General features: G+C 43.8%; 1 protein-coding gene across 3 annotated transcripts in view; it reads left to right on the top strand.

Annotated features, from left to right (window-relative positions):
• The window catches only part of MYLK (myosin light chain kinase), a 1,710,670-nt gene that overhangs the window by 1,049,476 nt on the left and 635,125 nt on the right, over positions 1–26,069 (top strand). For all 3 annotated transcript variants that reach the window (XM_086957081.1, XM_086957079.1, XM_086957080.1), the window contains exon 13: positions 8,095–8,232. In XM_086957081.1, coding sequence (XP_086813207.1) covers positions 8,095–8,232 — 138 coding nt within the window. The remainder of the gene's footprint in view (positions 1–8,094; positions 8,233–26,069) is intronic.

The following is a 26,069-nucleotide window of genomic DNA, read 5'->3' as shown; positions in this document are numbered from 1 at the left end:
TGATGCTTGATTCGGTTCTGGGAAGGACATGGCTTTTGTAGTTCGGACTGGACTGTTCCCATGGGGCACAAGGTCAGAGCCGATTTGCATATCGCCATTGTCTAACCCAGGGTGGTGTGGAGTGCAAAAAAACGATGGATTTGGGCCCAGATCTTTGGACTGGGGTGAATGTGACATTGATCCACATTCGGTCCATCACCTGTTTTGTTTGCAATTGCCGCCATAAGTGCGCTGGGGATGCCCAGACGTGGGTCCCAGGCACTCCACACCACTGGAGTCAAGCTAGCCGGGCTGATGAGAGGTGTTACCTCGAAACCGGTCCGGTCCTCGGATGCTTGATTCCGTTCTGGGAAGGACATGGCTTTTGTAGTTCGGACTGGACTGTTCCCATGGGGCACAGGGTCAGAGCTGATTTGCATATCGCCATTGTCTAACCCAGGGTGGTGTGGAGTGCAAAAAAACGATGGATTTGGGCCCAGATCTTTGGACTGGGGTGAATGTGTGACATTGATCCACATTCGGTCCATCACCTGTTTTGTTTGTCTTTTTATCTATGAGCACAGAAATCTGTTAGCATTTCATGTGTGTGTAAATGGCTGTGCAAAATGGAGGTCTTAGTTAATTCTGTTCAGATGTCTTTGAACCTACAGTCAGACCTGGAAGGTTCCTAAACCATCCCCAGAGATGTTAACTGCAACAGGGGTGTGATGGTTGGTGTGTGGGAGAATAGTATCATGTATTTTGTTTCACTTGGGAAATCTACCTTTGAGTGACTGGGCCGATTGACATCTTTGCCGTTGTTAAGTCTTTACAACGTTGCGGGCCAGCTGAGCTTTAGTGGTTTGAAACGTAAACAAGTTTGACTGGAGTCATATTTGCACCTTTCCTGGGCTATTTTAATTAAACTTTTTTTATTGATTTTTCCCCCGTTTTTTCCCCATAAAATGTACAGAGCACAAAGACAGTAAGATTATACATAATTCATATATAACAGTAATTATTTCATACAAAAGGCATCTTCTTGAAATTACAATCTTAAATTCAATCCCACTAACCAGAAAAAAACAAAAACAAACAAAAAAAAAAAATAATCAAACTATAGTTAATTGCAGAGGCACAGAGAAAACAGTGATAAGTAAAAACAGAAAAAGGAGAAAGAAGAGTAAGAGAGATATGTATGAGAAGAAAAGAGAAGAGAAGCAACAAAACAGCAAGATGTCTATTAACTAACATTCCCTTCTTTCCATCGTATAATCGGATCCCAGATTTGTACACCCAACCTTCTTCCCTTCTTCCCCTTCCTAGCATATATGGAAATTTCTAACTTATACATTGACAGTAGTTTAGCTAACCACTGATGAAACGTCGGGGGGAGGGGATCAAGCCATGCAGAGGCTATACATAATCTCAAAACTGCCATTGCCAAAAATATAAAACTTCCATCCCGTATCTGCCCCTCTGCTTCAACTCCTAATAGTATTATTGATGAGGTTAATACAATTTCTAATCCTAATGCATTATTTAGGAAATTCTCTATATCTTTCTTTGTTTTCTCCAAGAGAGGACATAATGCAAAAATATGTTCTAAATCAGCATCTGGATTATCACATCTGAAACATCTAATACCTGATGTCGCTCCCCACTGGGCAAGTTTAGCTGGTGTATAATACAAATGGTACAAAGTTTTAAAATGCTGAGACTGCAATGAGGCTGTACACAATAATTTTTTACCCATATCTAATGATAAAGAAAACTGGTCTCGGCCTATATCTAGTCCAGTTGCCCATTTATCCATCCATTTCTCCAGATCATCCTTCAAGTTTAACAGTTCTGAGTAAAACCTCTTAATCGTACAATTTGTGCCAGCTTGTATAACCTCCATTATTGAGTTCTTCGCGAATCCCTCAGCACCACCCTTTTTTTTATTAATAAAGCTTCACTTGGAGATATTTAAAAAATTGTCTAGTCTCTAAACCATAATTTGCCTGTAGCTCTGAGAATTGCATAATACCTTTCCTGGGCTATGATTTATCCTGATAATGTCAGGTAATTACCCAATAGATTAAGCTGTGACTGCCAAAAAATTGAGATCCATTTAATATGTGTCTATAAGTCTGTTTCCCCAAATTTTAAAGATTTCCTACATGTGTTATTTAGCCGCAGCCATCGGACTACCACTGAGTCATTATAGATTCACTAATTATTTTAAGCTGTCAATTGGAATATAATTAATGATGCCATTTCATTTTTTATAACTCATGCCATATGTGGGATTCCGACCATTGTATGGTGGGAGCATGAGTTATGATTTACATATTTAACCAATAATGTCAAATTTCAATTGTTTTTAAGTTTAGATTCTGATTGATACATTGACCTGCAGATTCCTCGCATCTTGAATATATCAGATGCCAGTCTGGGTCCTGAAACATTTCTCCAATAGCACTACCACCCTGGTATGGGAACATCAGCTCTACTTCGATTCCACGCGTGACGTCACTTGAGCCATAAAGCGCACCTGTTGGAGTGCTGACGTCAGTTCCCTTTTTACACTCCATTGACACATTCTGGATTACCCTGCTCAGAAAACAATCATTTGATGATTTTCAATTATTTCTTTCTATTTTTGGTGCAGTTCTCGTTGAGATGTCAAAGGCAAAACAGTAAGATTTCAAACTGTGCAGAGATTGTAAGCACCAAATGTTCATTACATACCCTCACAACATCTGCTTATTGTGCCTACGATTGGATCACAACATCAACAAATGTGTATCTTGTCAAAAATGCATCCTTAATGCTCCTAAAGGATTGAAGGCCAAGATGATATTGGTCAGAGCCCAAGATGAAAAATGCAGTTGTCGAAAAGTAACGCTCAAGGTTAAGAGCTCCTTAATCTCCATTGTCAAAATCTCCAAAAAAGAAAGCACAAGAAGAAGAAAAGACATGGATCTCAGCTAAGATCATCCATAAGCAAGTCACCACAATCTCCAAGACTAGCAAAGTCTCCTTATCCAGAATCAGACACCGAAAATCCACCTCAAGATTATAAAATACCAACTCCAACTCCAACCAACCAGCGTCTGCATCTCCAGAGAGCCCGATGCAGACTGGAGATCTGGGTTCTCCTGTGGCACCTTCCCCACAGCCCCAGTCAAGCACCCAATACCCCAACTTCTCACATGAGGATGAATCCTTCCAGCTTTCAGAACAAGATGTTCAACATGTTCAAAAGGGCCAGGATTCCTACTGGTGCACCTCTTGGCCTCACACGTCCCCCATCTTACACAATTGGAGGATGCCGTTGCAGATGATGCCTTACACTCCCTTTCATCAAATGCCACAGGTCTCCTGGTGAATCCACTACCATCACCAGCATCCTCAGGATCCCCGCTGAGGATAACCTAACTTCCTCATCTCTGTACACCAAGCCCAACTCTGTCAGTGGTGGAACCCATCTCCTCTCTGGTGCCACACTCGACTGGCGCTGCAGCCGACGGCACAGTTTGCGAATCCACCAGCTACAGCAGTATTCCCTCCACTTCAACCTTTCTCTTTCCTTTCACCATGCTTATGTTTCTTCAAAGATCCAAAAGGAAGCAAAAAAGGCTTTTGGGAGAAGAACTTTTTTCTGGAGGAAGGTGCTATGCAGGGAGGTTTATTTAAAGAGGATAAAAAATTACATAGTGACCAATCCATTCTAGATCCGCAATACGAAGGACTTAGAGACGCAAGTGGTCTGTCTAGACGCGTCCCCAGAGTAGGAACTTCTATCCCTATTAGGCATTCCTCGCCCCTGAAATCACCTCTTATCACTCAGTGGTAAAAAAGCGAATCTACCGTAGGCAGAAATACAATCTAAAATCGTGACAGAAGTCCTTCATTCCTCTGTTCATACCTCTGTACCTCTCCTTCCATTTATTGATGGTCTTACTGAACCTATATTGGCAATATGAGAGAAACCAACCACCTCTGCAGTTGATTTTATGCAATAGCCAGACAGTATAAACCGGCACCAAGGGACTCTGCCATGCTTTCGGCCCATCCATCTCCTGAAAGTTTGGTAGTCCAAGCTTCATGCTCATCAAGGAGGACACTAAGATCATTTCCATCCACCCCTGTGGATAGTGAGTCAAAAAAGATAGAACAGTGTGCAAATAAAACCTCAGCTGGCAGCATGGCATTAAAATCTCTCATTGACGCTTGCTTGCTAGTAGGATGTATCCATGATGCTATGATATCCATCATACTAGACTCTGCCCAAGCTGTTATTCAAACATCTCGAAATAGCCAAGAGGCCATTTCTCGGAACTCATAACAGATGGACAAGCTTCTGCCAAACAAGACATCCAGTCAGGACTAAATACAGCAGTTCCAGTGGCCAGAGCTATTGGTACATCAGTTTCCTTTTACCACCATGCCTGGCTTAGAAACTCTTGTTTTTTTCAGGATGTTCAAACATTTGTTCATGCCTTTTTAGAACATAAGCTGATTCTGCTCTTGAAATGTTTAAGGGACAGTAAGGCAACAGACAAATCATTGGGTCTTAAAGCTTCCATGAAAGACTAGACTGTTCAAAAAGTTGCGTTCTCTTTTGTGGCAGGCAACAATAAAATGTGCAACAGCAACAGCAGGAACAAACCAACTCACTGTATAAGCAGCATAGAAGCATAGTTTGTGGATGACTTAAAGCACTACCTATACCTTTCTCCTTTTCTTCCCCAGCCACAACAGAGAAGCAACTCTAGTTCTGCTCTACTGGAGCATTCTCTCTCTACCAGTTGGTATATTGGTGTCTTCTTTTCTACAAAAATTTCAATCCATGACTACAGACCTTTGGGTTTTACAATTTGTAGAAAAGGGGTACACCCTACTCTGCCAATAATCACCCCTCCTATACCTCTCTGCTTGGAGGTTTTCCGACTAGACCATTTGAAAATTATTCAACAAGAATTACAATCCCTTCTGCTCATGGATTCAATGCAACTGGTACCTATACAAGAAAGAGGACAGCGGTCCTATTCCAGGTATTTTCGGACTCTCAAAAAGAATGGTGGTCTTTGTCCAATCCTAGACCTTAGGATTTTGAACTAGTTCCTCAAAGAAGAAAAGTTGAAAATACTATCCCTAACTCAGGTTCTGCTTGTGCTTAATGCGGAAGACTATAAAGTGCCTGTCGATCTGCAGGATGCCTATTTCCACATCCCTATCTTGCAGTCACACGGGTAGGTTCTCCATTTCACAGTAGGAACACTATAAGTTTACAGTCCTTTCATTTGGTCTCACTTCCGCACCGCAAATCTTCACAAAGGTGATGGCAGTGGCAATTGCTCACCTCAGGAGGACGGTGAATTTCTGTTTTCCCTCACATGGACGACTGACTACTCAAAGACTAGGACTCCAGAATTGGTGTCCTACAACTTACAAGAGATAACTCAACTGTTGTACGAACTCCACGTTTCCATCAACAAGCCCAAGTCTCACCTGGTGCCCTTTCAGCGCATACTGTTCATTGAGGTAGGATTGGACACCATGTTGAATCAAACCTTCCTTACACTTCAGAGGGGTTTAGGACATTCAGGCTATGATTCTAATGTTTCTATACCAAGAGTTTTATTATAATTTAAGGTTATGACATTTTTCACATGAATAGAATTCCAATACCTTATATTTTTTATGAATTACAAGAACTATATCTATCTTAGTTGAGTTAATGTCATCCATTTGCCTCAAAGGAATGCTAAAAAAAATAGATGGTAATTGACATCAGCACACCAACCAGGGCACTTTATGACCCCAGTGACATCACTCTGTACTGCATTGTGATTTCTAAATGCAGCCGGTGCCCCTTACTGGTGTGGGAGAGCTTTTGGAGATTGATTTCCAGGTCCAGACTAGCACCTGGGCCATTCAAACGATGAGGAATCTGCAGATAGATCTCATATCCACCAGAAAAAGCATTGCTGAAGGTAAGTAACTTGTTCTTCAGACCCATCACATCACTTTAGATATGTGTTAGGGAATTTCTGTGGTTTGCATATAAAATATCATAATTTGTTTTACTGAAAAAGGAAATAAATGATTTTTTCCTTATAATTTTTGCTCAATTTGATAAATCTACCTAAACTTTATAAAATCCATAGACCACCATTTAATGCCTACATTTTTCTAGCAATAGGGGCAGGGGGTGCACAACTAACTGGAAGTTGCGAAATAGATGGGTTACATGAACCCTACATGTTAACTTATGTGCCAGGTAGAGTATGTGTGCCTGCAAAGAAAGCCACCTAACTTCACTGGCATGTAAGTAAATTGCACAGACCTCATTGGGAAACATCCGGAGCCTGAACAAGAGTTTCGGGCACGATACAGCTGTCACAAGGAGGTGTGCAAGAGTAGTGTGTGTGTGTTTGGTGCTTTGCTCCTCTGCTCCGAAATCTATTCCTGAATTCCATGAGGGCTGGAGTAATCCAGATTACAATAGGTAGCCGGTTTCAGATCATGGGAACGTAGTTGGAAATGGCATGTCTTGTTTGTTTTTCCATTTCTTGGGGCCCTTTCATACACATAAGACATTCCAGCCAACAAATTTAGTTCCTTTTGGGACGAATATGTACTTCTTCAGGGGTAGAGATAATAATGCGTATTTTTCAGCATTGTTTCAGCTATTGATCCAATGATCCCATATCCAGTCTACACAGTTCTATCGTCACATAATGAAGCGGCAGCGTGTTCGACATGTCAATCCCACTTCCAACATAAAACATACAATTTTACAATGTTGAAAGTATGGATGACATTGTGCTGAACATGCGGCTCCATTTTAATGTGACTATACTGCACAAAGTATACAGTGTATGGGACTCAAAAGGAACTAAACACATTGACTCTAATTTTGTATGTGATGAAGAATGAAGAGAAACTTTAACTGGTAACTTGGACTGTTTGTCACTTCATTACATTCAGCATTGCGCCCTCTTCCTCCTGGATATATGGATTGTTTCTGCACATGGTTGCAGTGGTATTTGCATTGGTTGAGAACTGGGAGAAGGAGCACTCGAGGACGAAATGTATGTAAAGGACTAATGTGAGGTGTGCTGGGGTTTCACTTTTGGCAACAGCTGTCCACATTGTTTATCATCAGTTTACTTAGGATATTAATGAAGCAATGACAGTCTAGTCCGAGGGATTACTGTAGTTTGTCTATTGTCCGAACTTGTGGGTTTCCATAAAGAGTGTAGCTGCCATTGGTGCAACAGGTGCAGTGGCACCAGAGCGCAGAGGTCTGAGGGGCCCACCGAAGCTGATTATTGCTGTATTAAACAGTTTAAGTGGTGGACAGGAAGTCCATGTCCTTCCTTGAACTAGGGGTCATGACACTCTTTGGGTGGCTAAATGCCTAACTTGCCTGCTCTTACTTGGCACACAATGAAAGTAATGGAATAATATACGAATTTCTCTCCAGAACTTATGAGTTTTTAGCAAATGTATGCTGATATAGTGCTGTAAATATCCCTATTTGGCATTTTTTTTCAAAATGCTCTTAGGATGTATGCCGCACTTTTCTGAGTCACCTGGAAAAGTTGGGCCTGCTCATTAGTTTAGTGCTATTTCATGGCCAGTGTTTACACCCTTCCACTAAACAATCTCCAGCTGCCACTACTCTCAAATGCCTGACTAGAGCCCAAAACTCATCAATTCAAAAAAAGTAAACTTCTTTCTAAAAAAAAAGTGCTCAATTGGTTAATTTATTACTGCACAGGTGCTTTGTACTCGCATCGAATGGTACCTTTCCTAGCTTTTTTTGGAAGCTAAATGAGTCTTCAGCAGCACGAGCCTTGAAACACTTTCTTGTGAAGACAGTTCATCAGTCACATGGCATGCCTGTAGAATACCAGGGAATGATACATTTCCTTTGAATAGTGTGCATTGAAAAAGCAGCAGTTGCTCTTTAGTGAAGTTTACAATTCTTTTGGTTTAACACAACATTCAAGGAAGTGCTGCCTTAGTAAATCTTGGATCATTTGAAGGCCTTCTTCCACAAATGTTTGGGCTACAGATTGTGTGTTTTCTCATGCACTTATTTTGTCATTACAGAAAAGAAGGTCCCAAAGAACATCGGACGTAGCAGAGTACTTCAACCAACCAAACCATCGCCTCCTGTCTTCATTAGAAAATTGACGGACCTAAAGGTTATGGATGGAAGTCAAGTTATTATGACAGTAGAATTGTCAGGTAAGATTTTCTATATATTAACGTTTCAGAAATGTGTTACAGGAATTCATGCATTGCATCAACACATTATTTAGTTACTTCTGAAAAAGATGTTTAGATAACTGAGAAACGCGTACACCACAACCCCAAAGACTGCTGATCTTGAACAGATTTGCGTGGGCTGAAAATCCTAACTGAATGTGATAAGATAAATATAAATTGCTACACCACCAGAACCACATGGAAAAGTTCATACAGTCATTGATGATATCTTTGAACCAACCCCGGTACTAAAGGGAGAGTTTTTCCGAATAAGAGATTTGCAAATTGAGAACCTTGTAGTATTACAATGCTTTCCTTTAAAATATCCATAACCACAAATATTGTCATGAAAATCAGCTGAACAAGATCTTTCTGAAGTTGAGTTGGGTGGCTGTTCTTTTCGCTACCGTTTTTGACGAAAATTGTGCAATGTGAATGACAACAATACTACTTGTTCATGTACCAGTCAGCTTAGTTAAAAAAAAAGAAATACAAGATTTTTTTTTTTAACAAGTGCATACCACAGAGTTGTTAAACTACTTTAGTAGGAGTTTGATGAGAAAGATTATTAAGCAAAACTACTTAAAACTTGCAACTACTAACTACTAAGTGTCAATTAAGCATATTTTATGTTACACAGAGAAAACATCAAAAGACAAATCAGATGGCCCATGTGTAACACTAGCCAAAGCGATCTTTCATACTGGCACAGCTCTTATTAAAGTTGGCTGTGAAATATGACTAAGTTGAATGTCAGAGTGATCAAGCACTAGAACCATTAACCAATTCTTATTTCACAAATCCGATTTCTGGCATCTTAACAGTCTACTCCCACTACATAAGGGGCCTGGAAGCTGAAGAGAATTGGCTTGAGAGTAAGTTCTATTGAATATTGGGATCGTTTAATGGCACATGATTTTTGTTTTGTATTGCCAATCAATATTACATTGAATGGACTATTTAATTACAATGCATGTGTAATAAAAGCAAAATGATATATAAAAAAAAATAAGGGCCTGGAGGGCATTCTAGAAGAAAGTGATGCATAGGATTATTTTTCAGCGCATTTTAATGTTTTGTGCTTTCAGGAGACATGTTCATGTAAGCCTGCAAGTATTCCTGGTTTTCCCCATTAAGAAAGCTTATCCATCTAGTGCCTTGACCTATATTTCTCATCAAATTTTCATTTAAAACTAACAAAACTGGCACTGAAGTGTACACTTAGCTTGTAAGATCGAAGCAGGTATGATAGCGGACTATGCAGGACGGACTAAATACGTTATTTTCATAAGGATTTCTCTTTACTCCGCAGCCCACCAAAAGAAAACCGAGCTGAAGCATGTATTTGACTGCGACCCCATTTTGATTGTACCTGGAAATTTCAATTTTAATCTTTAAATTAACTGTGCTGATGATGGGTGGACCTCTGAATAGAAATGCCTGTTGGCAGATTCCTGATATAGTTGCTGCAGTCTAGGGACATGAAAAGCTGGGGTACCTCTTAGCTAACATGTCTTTGGATTAAGATGCTTGAATGGAAGGCTTATAACTGACCACAAATTGAGCTCACTAGCACATCAAACGTCGGAGGGAAGGTGTTGAATTTCACCTCTGTTTCACTTTCTATGTTTACAATTAGTCATGATTTCACAATATCAGATTTTTATAATCTATTGTAATTGAAACAAGGGGGATATACATTTTAAACAAGGACAGGAATCGAGAATGGGTCAGTTAAGTGGTCACCTATTGTTAGTAGTGGAATGACGTAGTGGAAAGAGGAGCAGCGCAATGCATTCATTGAATTGGTATTTGGGACTCAGTAAATAATGTAGTCTCTGTCTTATGAACCCCCAAAAGGGAATAATGTTTTTTTGCGGGAAATCATTGTAAAATATTCGGGTTTACACAGAAACCAGAGTTGCTGAGAGAGAGGTGAAAAATAAACCTATACCTTAAAAACCCTCCAAGCGGAAATACTATAGTCAATGACGTGGGCAATCTAAATAAAATATACAAGGAAGTAGTTAGGGATGTGAGATAAAAGCACAATGATAAACCTAACCAGTGATGACACTTGTTTATATTAAGGGACCCCAACGATTGCCAACGTTTCTGGGTGTTTATTAAATATTGAAACAACCTTAATAACAATATGGTGGAAGTGAAATTTCTTCCAATTAACTTAGAAAACATTTAGAGCAACTGTATGCCTCAGAAAAGCAATAACCACCTACCTACAAAATTACAGCTTTGCTCCCATCCAAAAATTTCTATGGTGGAGTGTGGTGGGTGGAAGAGATGTTAAGTAACTACAACGGATTACCGTATATAAAATGTCTTTATGCTGGGGGGACATTGGGAAATCAGTGCTTTTCCTAAACCTCCTCTTGTGTTGTGTTCAATCTAATGAGCTCCACAATTTTCACTTTCACCTCAGCTGTTTAGTATAGCGGTACACATTATTGTATCTTTCCCTAACCACATTTTGGGTTGTGTAACCAGGAAAATTCATTGTTACTGGAACAGACTTCTTTTCTTTTTTTTCTTTATTTAACTCAAAACCATAAAAGTTGAGTACTTACTTTTACAGCACTCTTTGTACTATTGAAACACTAATATTATTACTTTGATTTTCTGAGCAATAAATGTACCTCATTAATTTCCATTTAAGGCTTGCTCTTTTTGTTAGTTTGCAAAGGACATTATCTAATGTACAAAGAAGTGACCAGGCAATTTTGAGCTGTTGAAACGAATACCACTTCGATCGGAAATAGGAGACATTAAAAGACGTCAATAAAACATCTGTCGAAAATTACACTTCTTCCCGTCTTTTAATGAGTAAAGAATATGAGTTTTGAATCCTGAGACATTGTTTCTGTAGGATATAGTGGTAATTCGGAAAGGTGGCGGTGTTCTTGTGACATTCTTCTTTTCTGATTTTTATTAGAGCAGGCCCAGTTCTCTTATTGCAAAAGCCTAGCCATCAATATATCCTAACTGCAGACATTCTTTTTGGCATTGATGGATATGATGTTTCATTTACTTGTATTAATTAGTTATTGTTTGCATCAGCAAAACTGCCATTCCAAGCTTCCTTCTCACACAAAATCCTGACTCAGTATACGTCCCAGACAGACGCAAGCCTGGAACGGATATCAATTTGTCCCATATGTCAGTAAGGCTTAGTATGCCCTATTTATGCTCTTGTGACTTTTATCTCTGTCATATTCCTGTTTTTTTCCTCCTATTGGAATTGGCCCTCTCTGCAGGATCACATAACAAACTTTTTGCCTTCATCCCTCATGTGTTCTGAACCCTTATTGTCAAGGAACAAGTCCTTAAAAAATGAAGTGGGGGGACTATCCAAGTTAGGCAGATTGCTAGTGACATCATGGTGCATGTCATCACAGTGCGTGACATTGCACATGCCGTCACAGAAGTGACATCACAACACATGACCTCACAGAAATGGACATCACAAGAAGTGACATCAGCTCTGAAGACCTCACACATATGATTAGCAGTACAATTCAGCGCATTACAATATTTAACAAATAATATTTTGCGTGTAGGTTGTGACAAAAAAATGACGCAACCGCAACGCAAAATCTGACCATCAATTTATACATTTATTTATTAAAACTCTGCCACAAAGAAAGAGCAACAAGGAGAAACGTGGCAGTACATCTATTCTGCTTAAGTGGATGCAAAGCCTGCATTTTAAATTATCTTATGTGGTGAAAGAACCTGATGCATACATTTTTGTGTGTCCAGTAAATCTTAGGGAATTATAATAATGGTAAAATAATTCTGGAGATTAATGGAGTTGCTGGAGAGATATGTGCTTTGTCTAGTCTTAGTTTTGAATGAAAATAGCATAGAGGGTTAATATGTCTCCAAGAAAGCACATCATGTGTCACAGATGACAGTTTTTTATTTTATGTTGCTGGATATGTGGGTTACTGCTTTTAACACACAGATGCTTTTGATGCTGGTAGTTCATAAATTGTAATTGTTCTAGTATAGCACAGTGAGCTATTAAAGACATGTGACTCCAACACCTTGTAAGCCTGACTGTCTTATGTAACACATCCTGTACATTGATTTACACACACATGATTTATTGTCAATTTATAATGTGTATGTGTGGTGCAAAGTGCTCCGACACCTTGGATCGGGTTGAGTAGCGCTATAAAAGAAATAAAACAAAATAATGGTATTTTAATTGTTTTGTGTAAGTAATGGGACAGACAAACCCATCTGACATTCTTACAGTGCATTCATATGCCATATATACAGGGCCTGTTCAAAAACCATTGCATTTGTAGGTAGGTGTGAGGTTCCAGATAGCTCCCAGCTAGGACACTCAATCAAAATATGGTCTGATTGCTGCTTAACTTTGGCCTTTGTAATGGGCCCAGCTGGAGTTTGCAATATGAAAGACCCTCCCCGCCTACACGCTGCTGCTCAGAATGAAAGCCGACCTGCAGGCTTTGCAGAACGTGTCCCAGTGACTGAAATTTATTCTGGGTTGAGTTTAGCATATTTCTGTGGTGCCCAACTTCTTGGCAGGGGAGGTGGTGTGTCCACCCTGTGAAAGAAAGTGGGTAACCTCTACTGGTGTGTTACCTCGACTTGTGCCCTGCTTATTGTAAAGTGTTTGTTCCTACATCTCCAAAAGGCTTACATTGCGTTACCTTATTACATTTAGTAAGTGCTATTCTTTGATTTGGAACAGGGAGAAATGTCATTGTTGGACTCAAAAGAATTGTAATTTAAAATCCTCTTCAAAGTTTAAGTCACAATTCTGAAAACGGCACTAACATAAAGTTTGCAAATGTGAGGACTCGGAGAAAACCGAACCTGCGCAGTGCACAGCAATGCCCCTAAGGTTTCTGTTAATTTATCTTCTTTTCTCACATATCATGCATGCAATAGATTTTTGAACCAAGATAAGTTTTAGCGAATTTCTATTTCATCTTTGGTTTTTGCAAGATATTGCAAAAGAAACATGATTTGACATGAACCAAAAAGTACAGTATAAGTATCCAAGTCAATGATACAACTTGATAATTCTCACAGTTTAAAACAAACAACGACCCGGCGCCTGAACAGGGACCTGACTATTTGGTACCTACAGCCTGTGACCTGGGTCACATGACTATGAATCGAGTGGCAGTTGGCTTTTGTGTATGTCTTCCAAACAGTGAGACAAAGGTGGGGACTAGGTTTTGGACGGATGGCCATCCTGCCAGGATCGGACAGAGGTGTTTCCTGCCCCACTTTCATTTCAAAGGGGTTATCTCCTCCACACTCACAAAGAGCTTGACACCAGTCTTTTGTCACCCTAGACCTCTTGGAGCCTGGGCATGGGCAAAAAGGAAATTTCCAGAACCAGATGTGGGGGAGCCGGAGAGTCTAGGTGTTTCTCCCAATTCAAAGGCCTTCAATAGGTATAAGTATTGGACCATCTGACCGACTTTGCAGTACACTCTTGGACCTGTAGACATGACAGAAGAAGTTCTGAGCTACTGAGATAAAACAAGCTCCAGAGGCCCCTTGCAGCTGTTCAGCTGACCTGCTGCAACTGTCCATGCATGGATCTGAAAATGGATCTGTCTAAACGTGCAACTGGATTTGTCTGAGCCCTACTGGCCTCTGCTGGAAGAGTTCCTGATCCGCAAGAGGTGCCTTGCCAGGTCCTGGACCAATGGTAGTCACCAGTTGAGCTTCTTCTGTGAAATTTTAATGTTTTGAACTTTGCATACCAGACTTTTAGAAGGTAATTGTTTCAGCAGGACCAATCTGGTCCCTGTATTTGTCTTGGTTTAGCACAACCAGATACCCACAGTTAGCACTTTGTTTCTTGGATCTATAAGTGTTTAACCTTTAAAATTGCATATCTACAATTCTACTGATTGGATTTTTGTAATTATTGTCTTATTTCATTTATTGCAGTTTACTCTATTTTTCTAAATCAGTGTGGGATAGCTCCAGTGTTCTGTTTTCACGTTATACTGTCTGTGTGCTGCATAAATGCTTTTTACAATGCCTCTTAAATTAAGCCTAACTGCTTTTGTACCAAGCTATCAGAAGATTAAACACACATTAATTTAGTGACTGTTGTGGTTCACCATGACAAGATTTTCAGGTGTTCCTTGAGTAGGGTTCCCTGTCCTTCATCAATAACCTACTTTCTTACATCTCCTTTTTCAGAAATCTGCTTTTATCGTTTTGTCTTACAGCTTTATCCATCTGTATATATGTTGGTGTGTCATTTCTTTTATTGCATGACACCATATTTAGCTGCTATTTTCGTTTGTAAATTATCCATTTTATGCTTGACTTGGCCTACATCATTATTTATCTTGCCCTACATCATTATTTATCTTGCCCCATCTGGTCGCCAAACCACAACCACCCAAACTGGGTTGACTGCTTTAATGCACTCAGTCAAATCCACTTTCATCGTCCCAGAAACCTTCCGCAAAATCCCATCATCAACTTTTATGCTTCGTCTCTGCTTGCCATTTACACACAGAACCTATATGTACATACATCCAACATAAAGTATGTTATTGCACCTTTCGTTTCGTTCTTCTCCAATCTTAATAACTTTTTCATTGTGACCTATCTGCTTATCCTTGTTTCACCTGTCCCTTCCATTTTCATGCTGCCTTTTCTGTCGCCACATATTTCTCTAATAAACTGGTATTTTGTATTCAACTCTTTAACCCTGAATTCTTCTCTTTCACTGCCTGTTTCATTAGTTTCTTGATCATGTTCCTACTTCTCATAAGCTAACACAATTTCATCTCCCAAACTGCTTCCCTTATCCATTTCTGCTAAAGCCCTTCTTCCTTACCTAACTCTGTTTCTTTACCACTCTACTCTTAAAAATTGTCCATAGTTGCATCAAACATATCTGAGATCAAAAACTTTTATGTTTTATCCGTGATTATCTGCAATCTTTAATCTTACTTCCTGTGTGCGTGGGGGTGTGGCGGACCGGAATACCAAGCGCGGAGGCCGTATATAGTGGGCAATGTTTGATTTATTTCAGTACGTCTGTTCACAACAGGGTGGTTATCGAGACACAATGTTCCAGAAAGTATAGGCACAGCTCCACGGTTGGAAGAAGGGTCCGGGTTCGGTAATGTTGTCAGCGGGCTCTCCGGGTCTTCTAATCTTGGGGATGTCCTCGGAGGTACCGGGAGGAAAACAAAGAAAAGAAAAGAGCCGTTAGTCCTGCCGGACTTCTCTCGTCGGATCCCTATTACCAGCACCGGGGAGTGTGTGGGGTATGAAGACGAAAGTGAGGAGGGGACGGTAGGGTCGGGGTAGGTACAGACACAAGCTGGGTATCTAGAAGCAGTAGGGGTGTTGGGTGGTGGGACGTGAGGGTTGGAGGGTTTATTTACAAAGTGGAGGAGTGCTTCACAATATTTACACGGTGCTACGGGTGACGACGTGAGCCTAAAGGGGGTTTTAAACTATACAAAACGAAGTTATTTACACTGCACCTAACGTGCTATCGGAGGGGTTCCGTTTCACTCACCCGCTCCGCCGCAACTCTCCAAGTTGAGTTGCGGCCGCTCCCCAGCAACCTCCGGTGGACTCCACCAATCTTCGGACCAGTCTTCTTCTTCTTCGGTCGTCCTCTCCTTCGCCGCTCCAGTCGGGGTCTCCTGCCACAAGCTCAATCCGACGCCGGACTGTTTCCTGGTTCCGGTCTTTCTAGTGTCCGGATCACGTGAGGGGGAGGTACTTCCGGGGTCGGGAGGTAGTGCTTCCGTGTTTTCGCCGTTCCGGATTGGGTCCTGGAACAGAGGACAGAGGGTTGGACATTTGGTGGGTTGGGCTGTTACTATGGACGCTCTGGCTGGGTTCTCTGTCGTACGTGAAGGACTGCAGTACCGTGGAGCAAGACGGGTATGTGAGGACGCCGTATCACATCCCCTTCCCCTAGCTGTCTTTCTAGTACGGGTTTGGGCCATGGGATATCGGGAGAGGTAATCGGCATTGCCTTGTTCAGTCCCTTTACGGTGCAATGTCCGAAATCTGTATGGTTGTAGGGCTAAGAACCAACGAAGGACCCGATCATTATGTCCTTTATTACGGGCCATCCACTCTAAAGGGGCGTGGTCAGTATAGATGATAAACTCTCTCCCTTCCAGATAATACCTTAGGCTTTCCACCGCCCATTTAATGGCCAATGCTTCTTTCTCAACAACATTATTTACAACAAGGGGTGGTGAGGGACAGAGTCTCTGAATTAAGCAGAAAGCTCTCACCCAGTCAAAAGATCAGGGCTAGATCCAACACCGTTTTTTAGCTCACTGCACCATCCCAGTTTCAGAACCTGGCTGTATGCAAATTAGTCTGTTCCTGTCCCAGTGCATGATGGGAACAGGACAAACCAAACTACAGAAGCCAATTCTTACACTGGGAAGGAAACAAGCTCCCGGGGACCGGTTTCTGGCATTACAGCCGTCTTCGGCCCGGTTTGCTTGAATCCTGATGGTGCAATGAGCAAGGGTCTCACATCTGAGAATACCCTTCCACGCTTAGGGTGGACAAAAATATTTACAACAAGGGGTGGTGAGGGACAGAGTCTCTGAATTAAGCAGAAAGCTCTCACCCAGTCAAAAGATCAGGGCTAGATCCAACACCGTTTTTTAGCTCACTGCACCATCCCAGTTTCAGAACCTGGCTGTATGCAAATTAGTCTGTTCCTGTCCCAGTGCATGATGGGAACAGGACAAACCAAACTACAGAAGCCAATTCTTACACTGGGAAGGAAACAAGCTCCCGGGGACCGGTTTCTGGCATTACAGCCGTCTTCGGCCCGGTTTGCTTGAATCCTGATGGTGCAATGAGCAAGGGTCTCACATCTGAGAATACCCTTCCACGCTTAGGGTGGACAAAAATATTTACAACAAGGGGTGGTGAGGGACAGAGTCTCTGAATTAAGCAGAAAGCTCTCACCCAGTCAAAAGATCAGGGCTAGATCCAACACCGTTTTTTAGCTCACTGCACCATCCCAGTTTCAGAACCTGGCTGTATGCAAATTAGTCTGTTCCTGTCCCAGTGCATGATGGGAACAGGACAAACCAAACTACAGAAGCCAATTCTTACACTGGGAAGGAAACAAGCTCCCGGGGACCGGTTTCTGGCATTACAGCCGTCTTCGGCCCGGTTTGCTTGAATCCTGATGGTGCAATGAGCAAGGGTCTCACATCTGAGAATACCCTTCCACGCTTAGGGTGGACAAAAATATTTACAACAAGGGGTGGTGAGGGACAGAGTCTCTGAATTAAGCAGAAAGCTCTCACCCAGTCAAAAGATCAGGGCTAGATCCAACACCGTTTTTTAGCTCACTGCACCATCCCAGTTTCAGAACCTGGCTGTATGCAAATTAGTCTGTTCCTGTCCCAGTGCATGATGGGAACAGGACAAACCAAACTACAGAAGCCAATTCTTACACTGGGAAGGAAACAAGCTCCCGGGGACCGGTTTCTGGCATTACAGCCGTCTTCGGCCCGGTTTGCTTGAATCCTGATGGTGCAATGAGCAAGGGTCTCACATCTGAGAATACCCTTCCACGCTTAGGGTGGACAAAAATATTTACAACAAGGGGTGGTGAGGGACAGAGTCTCTGAATTAAGCAGAAAGCTCTCACCCAGTCAAAAGATCAGGGCTAGATCCAACACCGTTTTTTAGCTCACTGCACCATCCCAGTTTCAGAACCTGGCTGTATGCAAATTAGTCTGTTCCTGTCCCAGTGCATGATGGGAACAGGACAAACCAAACTACAGAAGCCAATTCTTACACTGGGAAGGAAACAAGCTCCCGGGGACCGGTTTCTGGCATTACAGCCGTCTTCGGCCCGGTTTGCTTGAATCCTGATGGTGCAATGAGCAAGGGTCTCACATCTGAGAATACCCTTCCACGCTTAGGGTGGACAAAAATATTTACAACAAGGGGTGGTGAGGGACAGAGTCTCTGAATTAAGCAGAAAGCTCTCACCCAGTCAAAAGATCAGGGCTAGATCCAACACCGTTTTTTAGCTCACTGCACCATCCCAGTTTCAGAACCTGGCTGTATGCAAATTAGTCTGTTCCTGTCCCAGTGCATGATGGGAACAGGACAAACCAAACTACAGAAGCCAATTCTTACACTGGGAAGGAAACAAGCTCCCGGGGACCGGTTTCTGGCATTACAGCCGTCTTCGGCCCGGTTTGCTTGAATCCTGATGGTGCAATGAGCAAGGGTCTCACATCTGAGAATACCCTTCCACGCTTAGGGTGGACAAAAATATTTACAACAAGGGGTGGTGAGGGACAGAGTCTCTGAATTAAGCAGAAAGCTCTCACCCAGTCAAAAGATCAGGGCTAGATCCAACACCGTTTTTTAGCTCACTGCACCATCCCAGTTTCAGAACCTGGCTGTATGCAAATTAGTCTGTTCCTGTCCCAGTGCATGATGGGAACAGGACAAACCAAACTACAGAAGCCAATTCTTACACTGGGAAGGAAACAAGCTCCCGGGGACCGGTTTCTGGCATTACAGCCGTCTTCGGCCCGGTTTGCTTGAATCCTGATGGTGCAATGAGCAAGGGTCTCACATCTGAGAATACCCTTCCACGCTTAGGGTGGACAAAAATATTTACAACAAGGGGTGGTGAGGGACAGAGTCTCTGAATAAAGCAGAAAGCTCTCACCCAGTCAAAAGATCAGGGCTAGATCCAACACCGTTTTTTAGCTCACTGCACCATCCCAGTTTCAGAACCTGGCTGTATGCAAATTAGTCTGTTCCTGTCCCAGTGCATGATGGGAACAGGACAAACCAAACTACAGAAGCCAATTCTTACACTGGGAAGGAAACAAGCTCCCGGGGACCGGTTTCTGGCATTACAGCCGTCTTCGGCCCGGTTTGCTTGAATCCTGATGGTGCAATGAGCAAGGGTCTCACATCTGAGAATACCCTTCCACGCTTAGGGTGGACAAAAATATTTACAACAAGGGGTGGTGAGGGACAGAGTCTCTGAATTAAGCAGAAAGCTCTCACCCAGTCAAAAGATCAGGGCTAGATCCAACACCGTTTTTTAGCTCACTGCACCATCCCAGTTTCAGAACCTGGCTGTATGCAAATTAGTCTGTTCCTGTCCCAGTGCATGATGGGAACAGGACAAACCAAACTACAGAAGCCAATTCTTTCTCAACAACAGCATAACTGGTTTCACGGGGATACAGTTTACGGCTCAGGTACAAAATGGGGTTCTCGTTCCCATGTTCGTCTTTCTGTGAAAGGACTGCCCCTAGACCCTGGTCTGAGGCGTCTGTCTGTAGGAGGAAGGTCCGTGAATAATCCGGACTGACCAATACAGGTTTGGAGGTTAAGGCTGCTTTGAGTCGAGAGAAGGCTAACAGTAGAACAGGAGTGGGATTCTTTAGGAGGGTTTCTGTTTTTGTGGACTTCTTTAAGAAGTCAGTGAGGGGGGCTGCAGTCTGGGAAAAGTTGGGTTATAAACCTACGGTAATAACCTAGTAGGCCTAGGAAAGCCCGGAGGTCTTTTCGTGACTGGGGGAACGGAATGGACTGAATGGCCTCAACCTTCTGGGCCTGTGGACGTATCACTCCCTCACCTAAGAGGTAACCCAAGTACTTCACCGATGTAGCCGATAGAGTGGTATTTGCAGGATTGATGGTGAACCCAAAAGAGCCCAATGACCCAACAACTTTACTGAAATGATCGAGGTGTTCTGCCCAGCTATTGCTATAGATAACAATATCGTCGAGGTAGGCCCCGGCATACCCTGAATGTGGTCTTAATACATGGTTCATCGCCCTTTGGAAGGTGGCGGGTGCCCCGTGTAACCCAAATGGTAACACCGTGAATTGGAATAAGCCGTCTGGGGTAGAAAAGGCAGTTTTCTTTCGGTCCTGTGCTCTTAGTGGGATCTGCCAGTAGCCTTTGCAGAGGTCTAACGTGGATATGTATCGGGCTTTCCCTATGCTCTCGACCATCTCATCGACCCGCGGAAGGGGATAAGTGTCGAAGGTAGATATTTTGTTTACTTCTCGGAAATCTATGCAAAACCTGACGGACCCGTCAGGTTTAGGCACTAGAACTATGGGGGAATTCCATTCACTGATGGAAGGCTCAATGATCCCCATACCCAGCATCTGTTCGGTTTCTTGTCTTATCACGTTCCTACGGGCTTCAGGGACCCTGTAGGGTCGTAGCCGTACAATCTTTCCGGGTTCTGTGTGTATGCTGTGTTCTGTGATAGTCGTGTGACCTGGTGAGGAGGAAAACACTCCCTTTAGGGGTTGTAATGCCTCCCGGAGTCTCTGTCTCTGCTCTCTGGTCATCTCGGGGTCGAAACACGATTCAAATAAGAGAGGGGTTGGTATATCAGTGGTGGATAGGACGGTTCGGGGTCCCTCCCATTTTTTTAGAAGGTTGATATGGTACACCTGTGTGGTGCCTCGAGTAGGGTCGAGTTCCACTTCGTAGGTGACAGGAGTCACTTGGCGAAGAATCATATAGGGTCCTTGCCATTGCCCTAACAGTTTGTGGTCTGATGATGGCCTCATCAGTAGAACTAGATCCCCATTGTTAAAGGAGCGGGGCTTGGTACCCTTATCATATTGCCGTTTCTGGCTGGCTTGTGCGTTCTCCATATTCTGGCGGACAATATCGCGCAGCTGGGAGAGATGGGTTTTTAGGTTTTCGACATATTCTGGCAGGGGTCGGGTTCTGTCAGGTTCGGCCTCCCATGCTTCTTGGGCCATGTCAAGTAGGGTGCGGGGTGGTCGACCGTACAGCAATTCATATGGAGAATATCCTGTGCTACTCTGAGTTTTGCAGCGAATGGCAAACAAGGCCAACGGCAACATCTCCTCCCACCTCTTTGCCTCCAAGGCCAACATTTTCTTCAGAGTTAACTTAAGGGTAGCGTTGTATCGCTCTACCAGCCCGTCTGTCTGGGGGTGGTAGGCGGAAGTGCGAATCTGTTTTATGCCTAGGTTTGAACACACTTGTTTCATTAGGGATGAAACGAATGGGGTGCCTTGATCCGTAAGGATCTCCCTGGGAAACCCTACTCTCGAGAATATGGAGATGAGGGCTTTAGCTATGGTCTGTGTCGCAGGTTGGCGTAAGGGTACTGCCTCAGGGAAGCGGGTGGCGTAGTCCACCAAAACCAGGGCATATCGGCAGCCGCTGCGGGAGGGGAGTAGGGGGCCTATAATGTCCATTCCCACCCGGGTGAAGGGAATGTCAATGAGGGGTAGAGGGAGTAAGGGAGCCCTGGGAGGACGGTATCTACTGTTCCTCTGACATACCGGGCACTCTCTACAATATTGTCTGACTTGTTGATGTACTCCCGGCCAATAAAACTTCTCCAGGATGGACAGACTGGTTTTTTCGTCGCTGAAGTGACCCCCTAGGAGATGGCTGTGGGCAAGGAAGAGTACCTTCTCTCTAAAGGGTCCGGGGATCAATAGCTGGGGTGGTTGGTTTGGGTTCCCTTTTCTATACAGTAGTCCGTTCTTTTTAAAAAAATAGGGACATACATGAAGGGGGTCTTCCTGGTCTAAGGCCTTTCCCCAGGCCTCTTGCAGGATAGGATCTTCTTGTTGTGACGCCCGGAATTCCCTATCCGTTTGCCAGGGATGGACATCAGGAACCACCGGGTAGGCGGTGGTGTGGTTTCGCTTCTCTTTTCTCTTCTGGTTACGGGATTTCCGGGGTCTGGTTGGATCTTCAACAAGCGGCTGTTCCCTGGAAAAGGGTGCTTCTTCCCACCATTGGTTCAGGGAGTCTGTAGTGTCCTGCACTAGTTTAGGGAGACCAGCATAGTCACTCCCTAGGATCACTTGCTCAGGAAGGTTCGGTATCAGACCCACAGTGAGTTCAGTTCCGGGATCAGCTGGGTGCCGTACTCGCACCTGGGTGGTTGGGTACTTTTTGGTGTCTCCGTGTACGCACTGGATGGCGACCATACCTGTGGGTGGTCTCGGTGGGGTCGGTAGGTCCTGAGGGCGTAGAACACTCTGGCGACAGCCCGAGTCAGCCAAAGCCATGAGGGGATGTCCGTCTACGTATACGGGACAACGGAACGGTGGGGGCATCTTTCCGGGTGTTGCACACACATAGTTCTGTACCAGGCCTACCTCCATGGGCTCATCTTTCTGTGGACATACACGCGCTATGTGTCCATAGCCACCGCAGTTGTAACACTGTGGACCCGGATTGGGTGGTCTGTATATGAGCGGCGGTGGCAGCAGGGGAGGCGGCTCCGCTTTCCGTGGGGGGGGGGTCGGTGGGGTCGGACTGTATTTATATGCACTCTGTGGGGATGTTCATCTCTGCCCCTGGGTGGTTCTTGGGCTCGACTGTATGCACTCGCGATCTCCACCGCGCTGTCGAGGGTGAGACGTGGGTCTTGTCGTACCCATTTTTGAGTGGCCGGATGTAGGGATGCCAGGAATTGCTCCAGGTACACTTTTTCCAGGATATCGTCTTTGGTGGAGGTGTCCGGGCGTAACCAGCGATTGGCGAGATCTTTAATGCGGAAGGACAGGGCCCTAGGGGTTTCTTGTGGCCCTTCCTTGGCTTGGCGCAGCTTCACTCTATAGGTCTCATCATCTATGCCTAGTCTCTCGAGGATACACTTCTTGATGTCATCATAGGGTGTGTTGCCCTGGATATTGGCTTGCTGATACGCCGCTTGGAGGTCTCCGGTCAGTAGCGGTCCCAAATACTGCCCCCATCGATCTGCTGGCCATGAGGCGGCCTGCGCTAGTCTTTCAAAGTTCGTAAAAAAGTAGTCCGGATCGTCGCCAGGAACATACTTTTGTAGGACCACTGATGGTAGGGAGGTTAGGGGTCGTTGTTGCTGCTGGCCGAGGACGTCCGTTAATTTACCCATGGCCTGGTCGTGGGCATCCCCTTATCCCTTGAGGACGTCATGCAGTTGCCCCCTGTCTTCCTCAGCGGTTTTCAAAAACTTCTCCATTAGCTTTCCCAACAACTCTTGGGACTCGGCCATTTTCTGTACGACGGCCTCCATGCCTCCGGATCCCACTTCTGACACCAACTGTGTGCGTGGGGGTGTGGCGGACCGGAATACCAAGGCCGTATATAGTGGGCAATGTTTGATTTATTTCAGTACGTCTGTTCACAACAGGGTGGTTATCGAGACACAATGTTCCAGAAAGTATAGGCACAGCTCCACGGTTGGAAGAAGGGTCCGGGTTCGGTAACGTTGTCAGCGGGCTCTCCGGGTCTTCTAATCTTGGGGATGTCCTCGGAGGTACCGGGAGGAAAACAAAGAAAAGAAAGGAGCCGTTAGTCCTGCCGGACTTCTCTCGTCGGATCCCTATTACCAGCACCGGGGAGTGTGTGGGGTATGAAGACGAAAGTGAGGAGGGGACGGTAGGGTCGGGGTAGGTACAGACACAAGCTGGGTATCTAGAAGCAGTAGGGGTGTTGGGTGGTGGGACGTGAGGGTTGGAGGGTTTATTTACAAAGTGGAGGAGTGCTTCACAATATTTACACGGTGCTACGGGTGACGACGTGAGCCTAAAGGGGGTTTTAAACTATACAAAACGAAGTTATTTACACTGCACCTAACGTGCTATCGGAGGGGTTCTGTTTCACTCACCCGCTCCGCCGCAACTCTCCAAGTGGAGTTGCGGCCGCTCCCCAGCAACCTCCGGTGGACTCCACCAATCTTCGGACCAGTCTTCTTCTTCTTCGGTCGTCCTCTCCTTCGCCGCTCCAGTCGGGGTCTCCTGCCACAAGCTCAATCCGACGCCGGACTGTTTCCTGGTTCCGGTCTTTCTAGTGTCCGGATCACGTGAGGGGGAGGTACTTCCGGGGTCGGGAGGTAGTGCTTCCGTGTTTTCGCCGTTCCGGATTGGGTCCTGGAACAGAGGACAGAGGGTTGGACATTTGGTGGGTTGGGCTGTTACTATGGACGCTCTGGCTGGGTTCTCTGTCGTACGTGAAGGACTGCAGTACCGTGGAGCAAGACGGGTATGTGAGGACGCCGTATCACACTTCCTTAATGCCTTTTTAAAAAAAGAGAAAAATCCACAACATTTGGTACATTTACAGCTGTACTCATGTCATATTTCCTACCCCTTACCTTGCCCCATAAGGCTTGTCTGCTGCTCGCATCAAAGAGACCCTCTGGGTGAGTAGTGCGCTATACAAACGCTAAACTTGAACTTGAACATCCCCCTGTCTCTGGAAACCAGGCTCAATCACTTTTTTGTATTGTCTATGTTGTCCTCCATTTATTGGCATTCGAAGAGCTGTACCTAATAAAAGCCTTGTATAGCTCTAGATTCTTTTGTGGTTCCCCAAAATCAAACTTCTGACTACTGTTTTCTCCCCAATACATCTCTTAAAGCTGTGTATAATATGTCAACTTTGTCTTCCACCGTCAATTCCATGATCTCGCTGCTCTTCAATTATGGGTGCCTTTTCACTCCCTTCATTACAGAGATCAATCATCTGACATATGCTGTATAATATCTACATACATGTTCCGGCACAGGTATTATAACACTCATTAATTCACTTTCAAAGGTACATGGATAGCACACAAACCATTTTCTTCACCTTTGAGAACAGCACTCATTCACGTTCGGTAGACTGAAATAATTCTTAACTTTACTGAGCAAGATCCAGGAACAGACATAGTGCTTAGAAGATTCTGAACCTTGCATTACCAGGGACAGGCTAAGGCCTTTGTGCACTTGCTAGATTGGTGTGAAGACAGGGAAAACATTTTTTTAAAAATAAGGGTACGAGCTTGACATGTAATCCGGCACAGAGGGCAGGGGTGCATGATCATTTAACATGCATGGGGCATTCCTGTCCCATCAAACTCTAGCCATGATGATGGCATGTTTACTAATCTGACTCGCCCAAAAACTCAGAAGGGCTAAAAAGACAGGAAGACCAGAACACTTGCACGTCCATGAAGATATAAAAACGCGTCTATTTGAAAGCAACTGTGAAAGCTGTCTCCAGGTAACCGATAGACTCAAAGATAAAATTCAGGAAATATAAATCAGACTAAATCTTATTAGACCAAATGCACGATGTACATTAAAACTTGGCTGTCCGAAACTTGCAAGACAGGACTCTTTAGTATGCCACTTCACATCTGAACAATCAGTAACCTTTCAAGAGATGAAAGCATCTGTCCTAAAAGTTGACTATTATATGCCAACCCCTGAGTGGATTTATTTCAATCCCCTGCCCTTCAGAAAAGTCTTAAAATGGAACGATTTAGAGTATCCTTCGGCAAACTCAGCAGACGGCAGCTGAGACTTATGAACTCCTACCTACCATTAGCTGGATTCACTCAACTCACTAACACACATGCATCTCATCCCATTCCTACACAGAATGATTTCCATTCATCATTTTTCTTCTGGTGAACTTCTTATTAATCCCCTTATTTTCTCTTACATCAACTATTTTTCCTATTGATCTTTTGACATGCTGTTATGAGTTTCACACTTTCAGTGAGCATCCAACGTCTTTTTCAAACACCAATGATTCCTTACATTTGCTCCTCGTGGCTTCTTGTTCTACAATTTGCTGTGTCTTTAAAACTAGTCCTGCTCGACCTCAGAATATTTTTTGGTAAATGTAGTTCTATCTGCTTTGCTGACCTAGAAAATAAAATATCTAATATACTAGCATTTTTACACAAATTAATATCTGCACCAGATGGTCTTGAATACTGTCAAACCCATTCTGTGCACCAACTACCTTAAAT

This window comes from Lissotriton vulgaris, chromosome 2_1, assembly GCF_964263255.1.
Source record: "Lissotriton vulgaris chromosome 2_1, aLisVul1.2, whole genome shotgun sequence".
Lineage (NCBI taxonomy): Eukaryota > Metazoa > Chordata > Amphibia > Caudata > Salamandridae > Lissotriton > Lissotriton vulgaris.
This window is presented reverse-complemented; position numbering and strand designations above follow the sequence as displayed.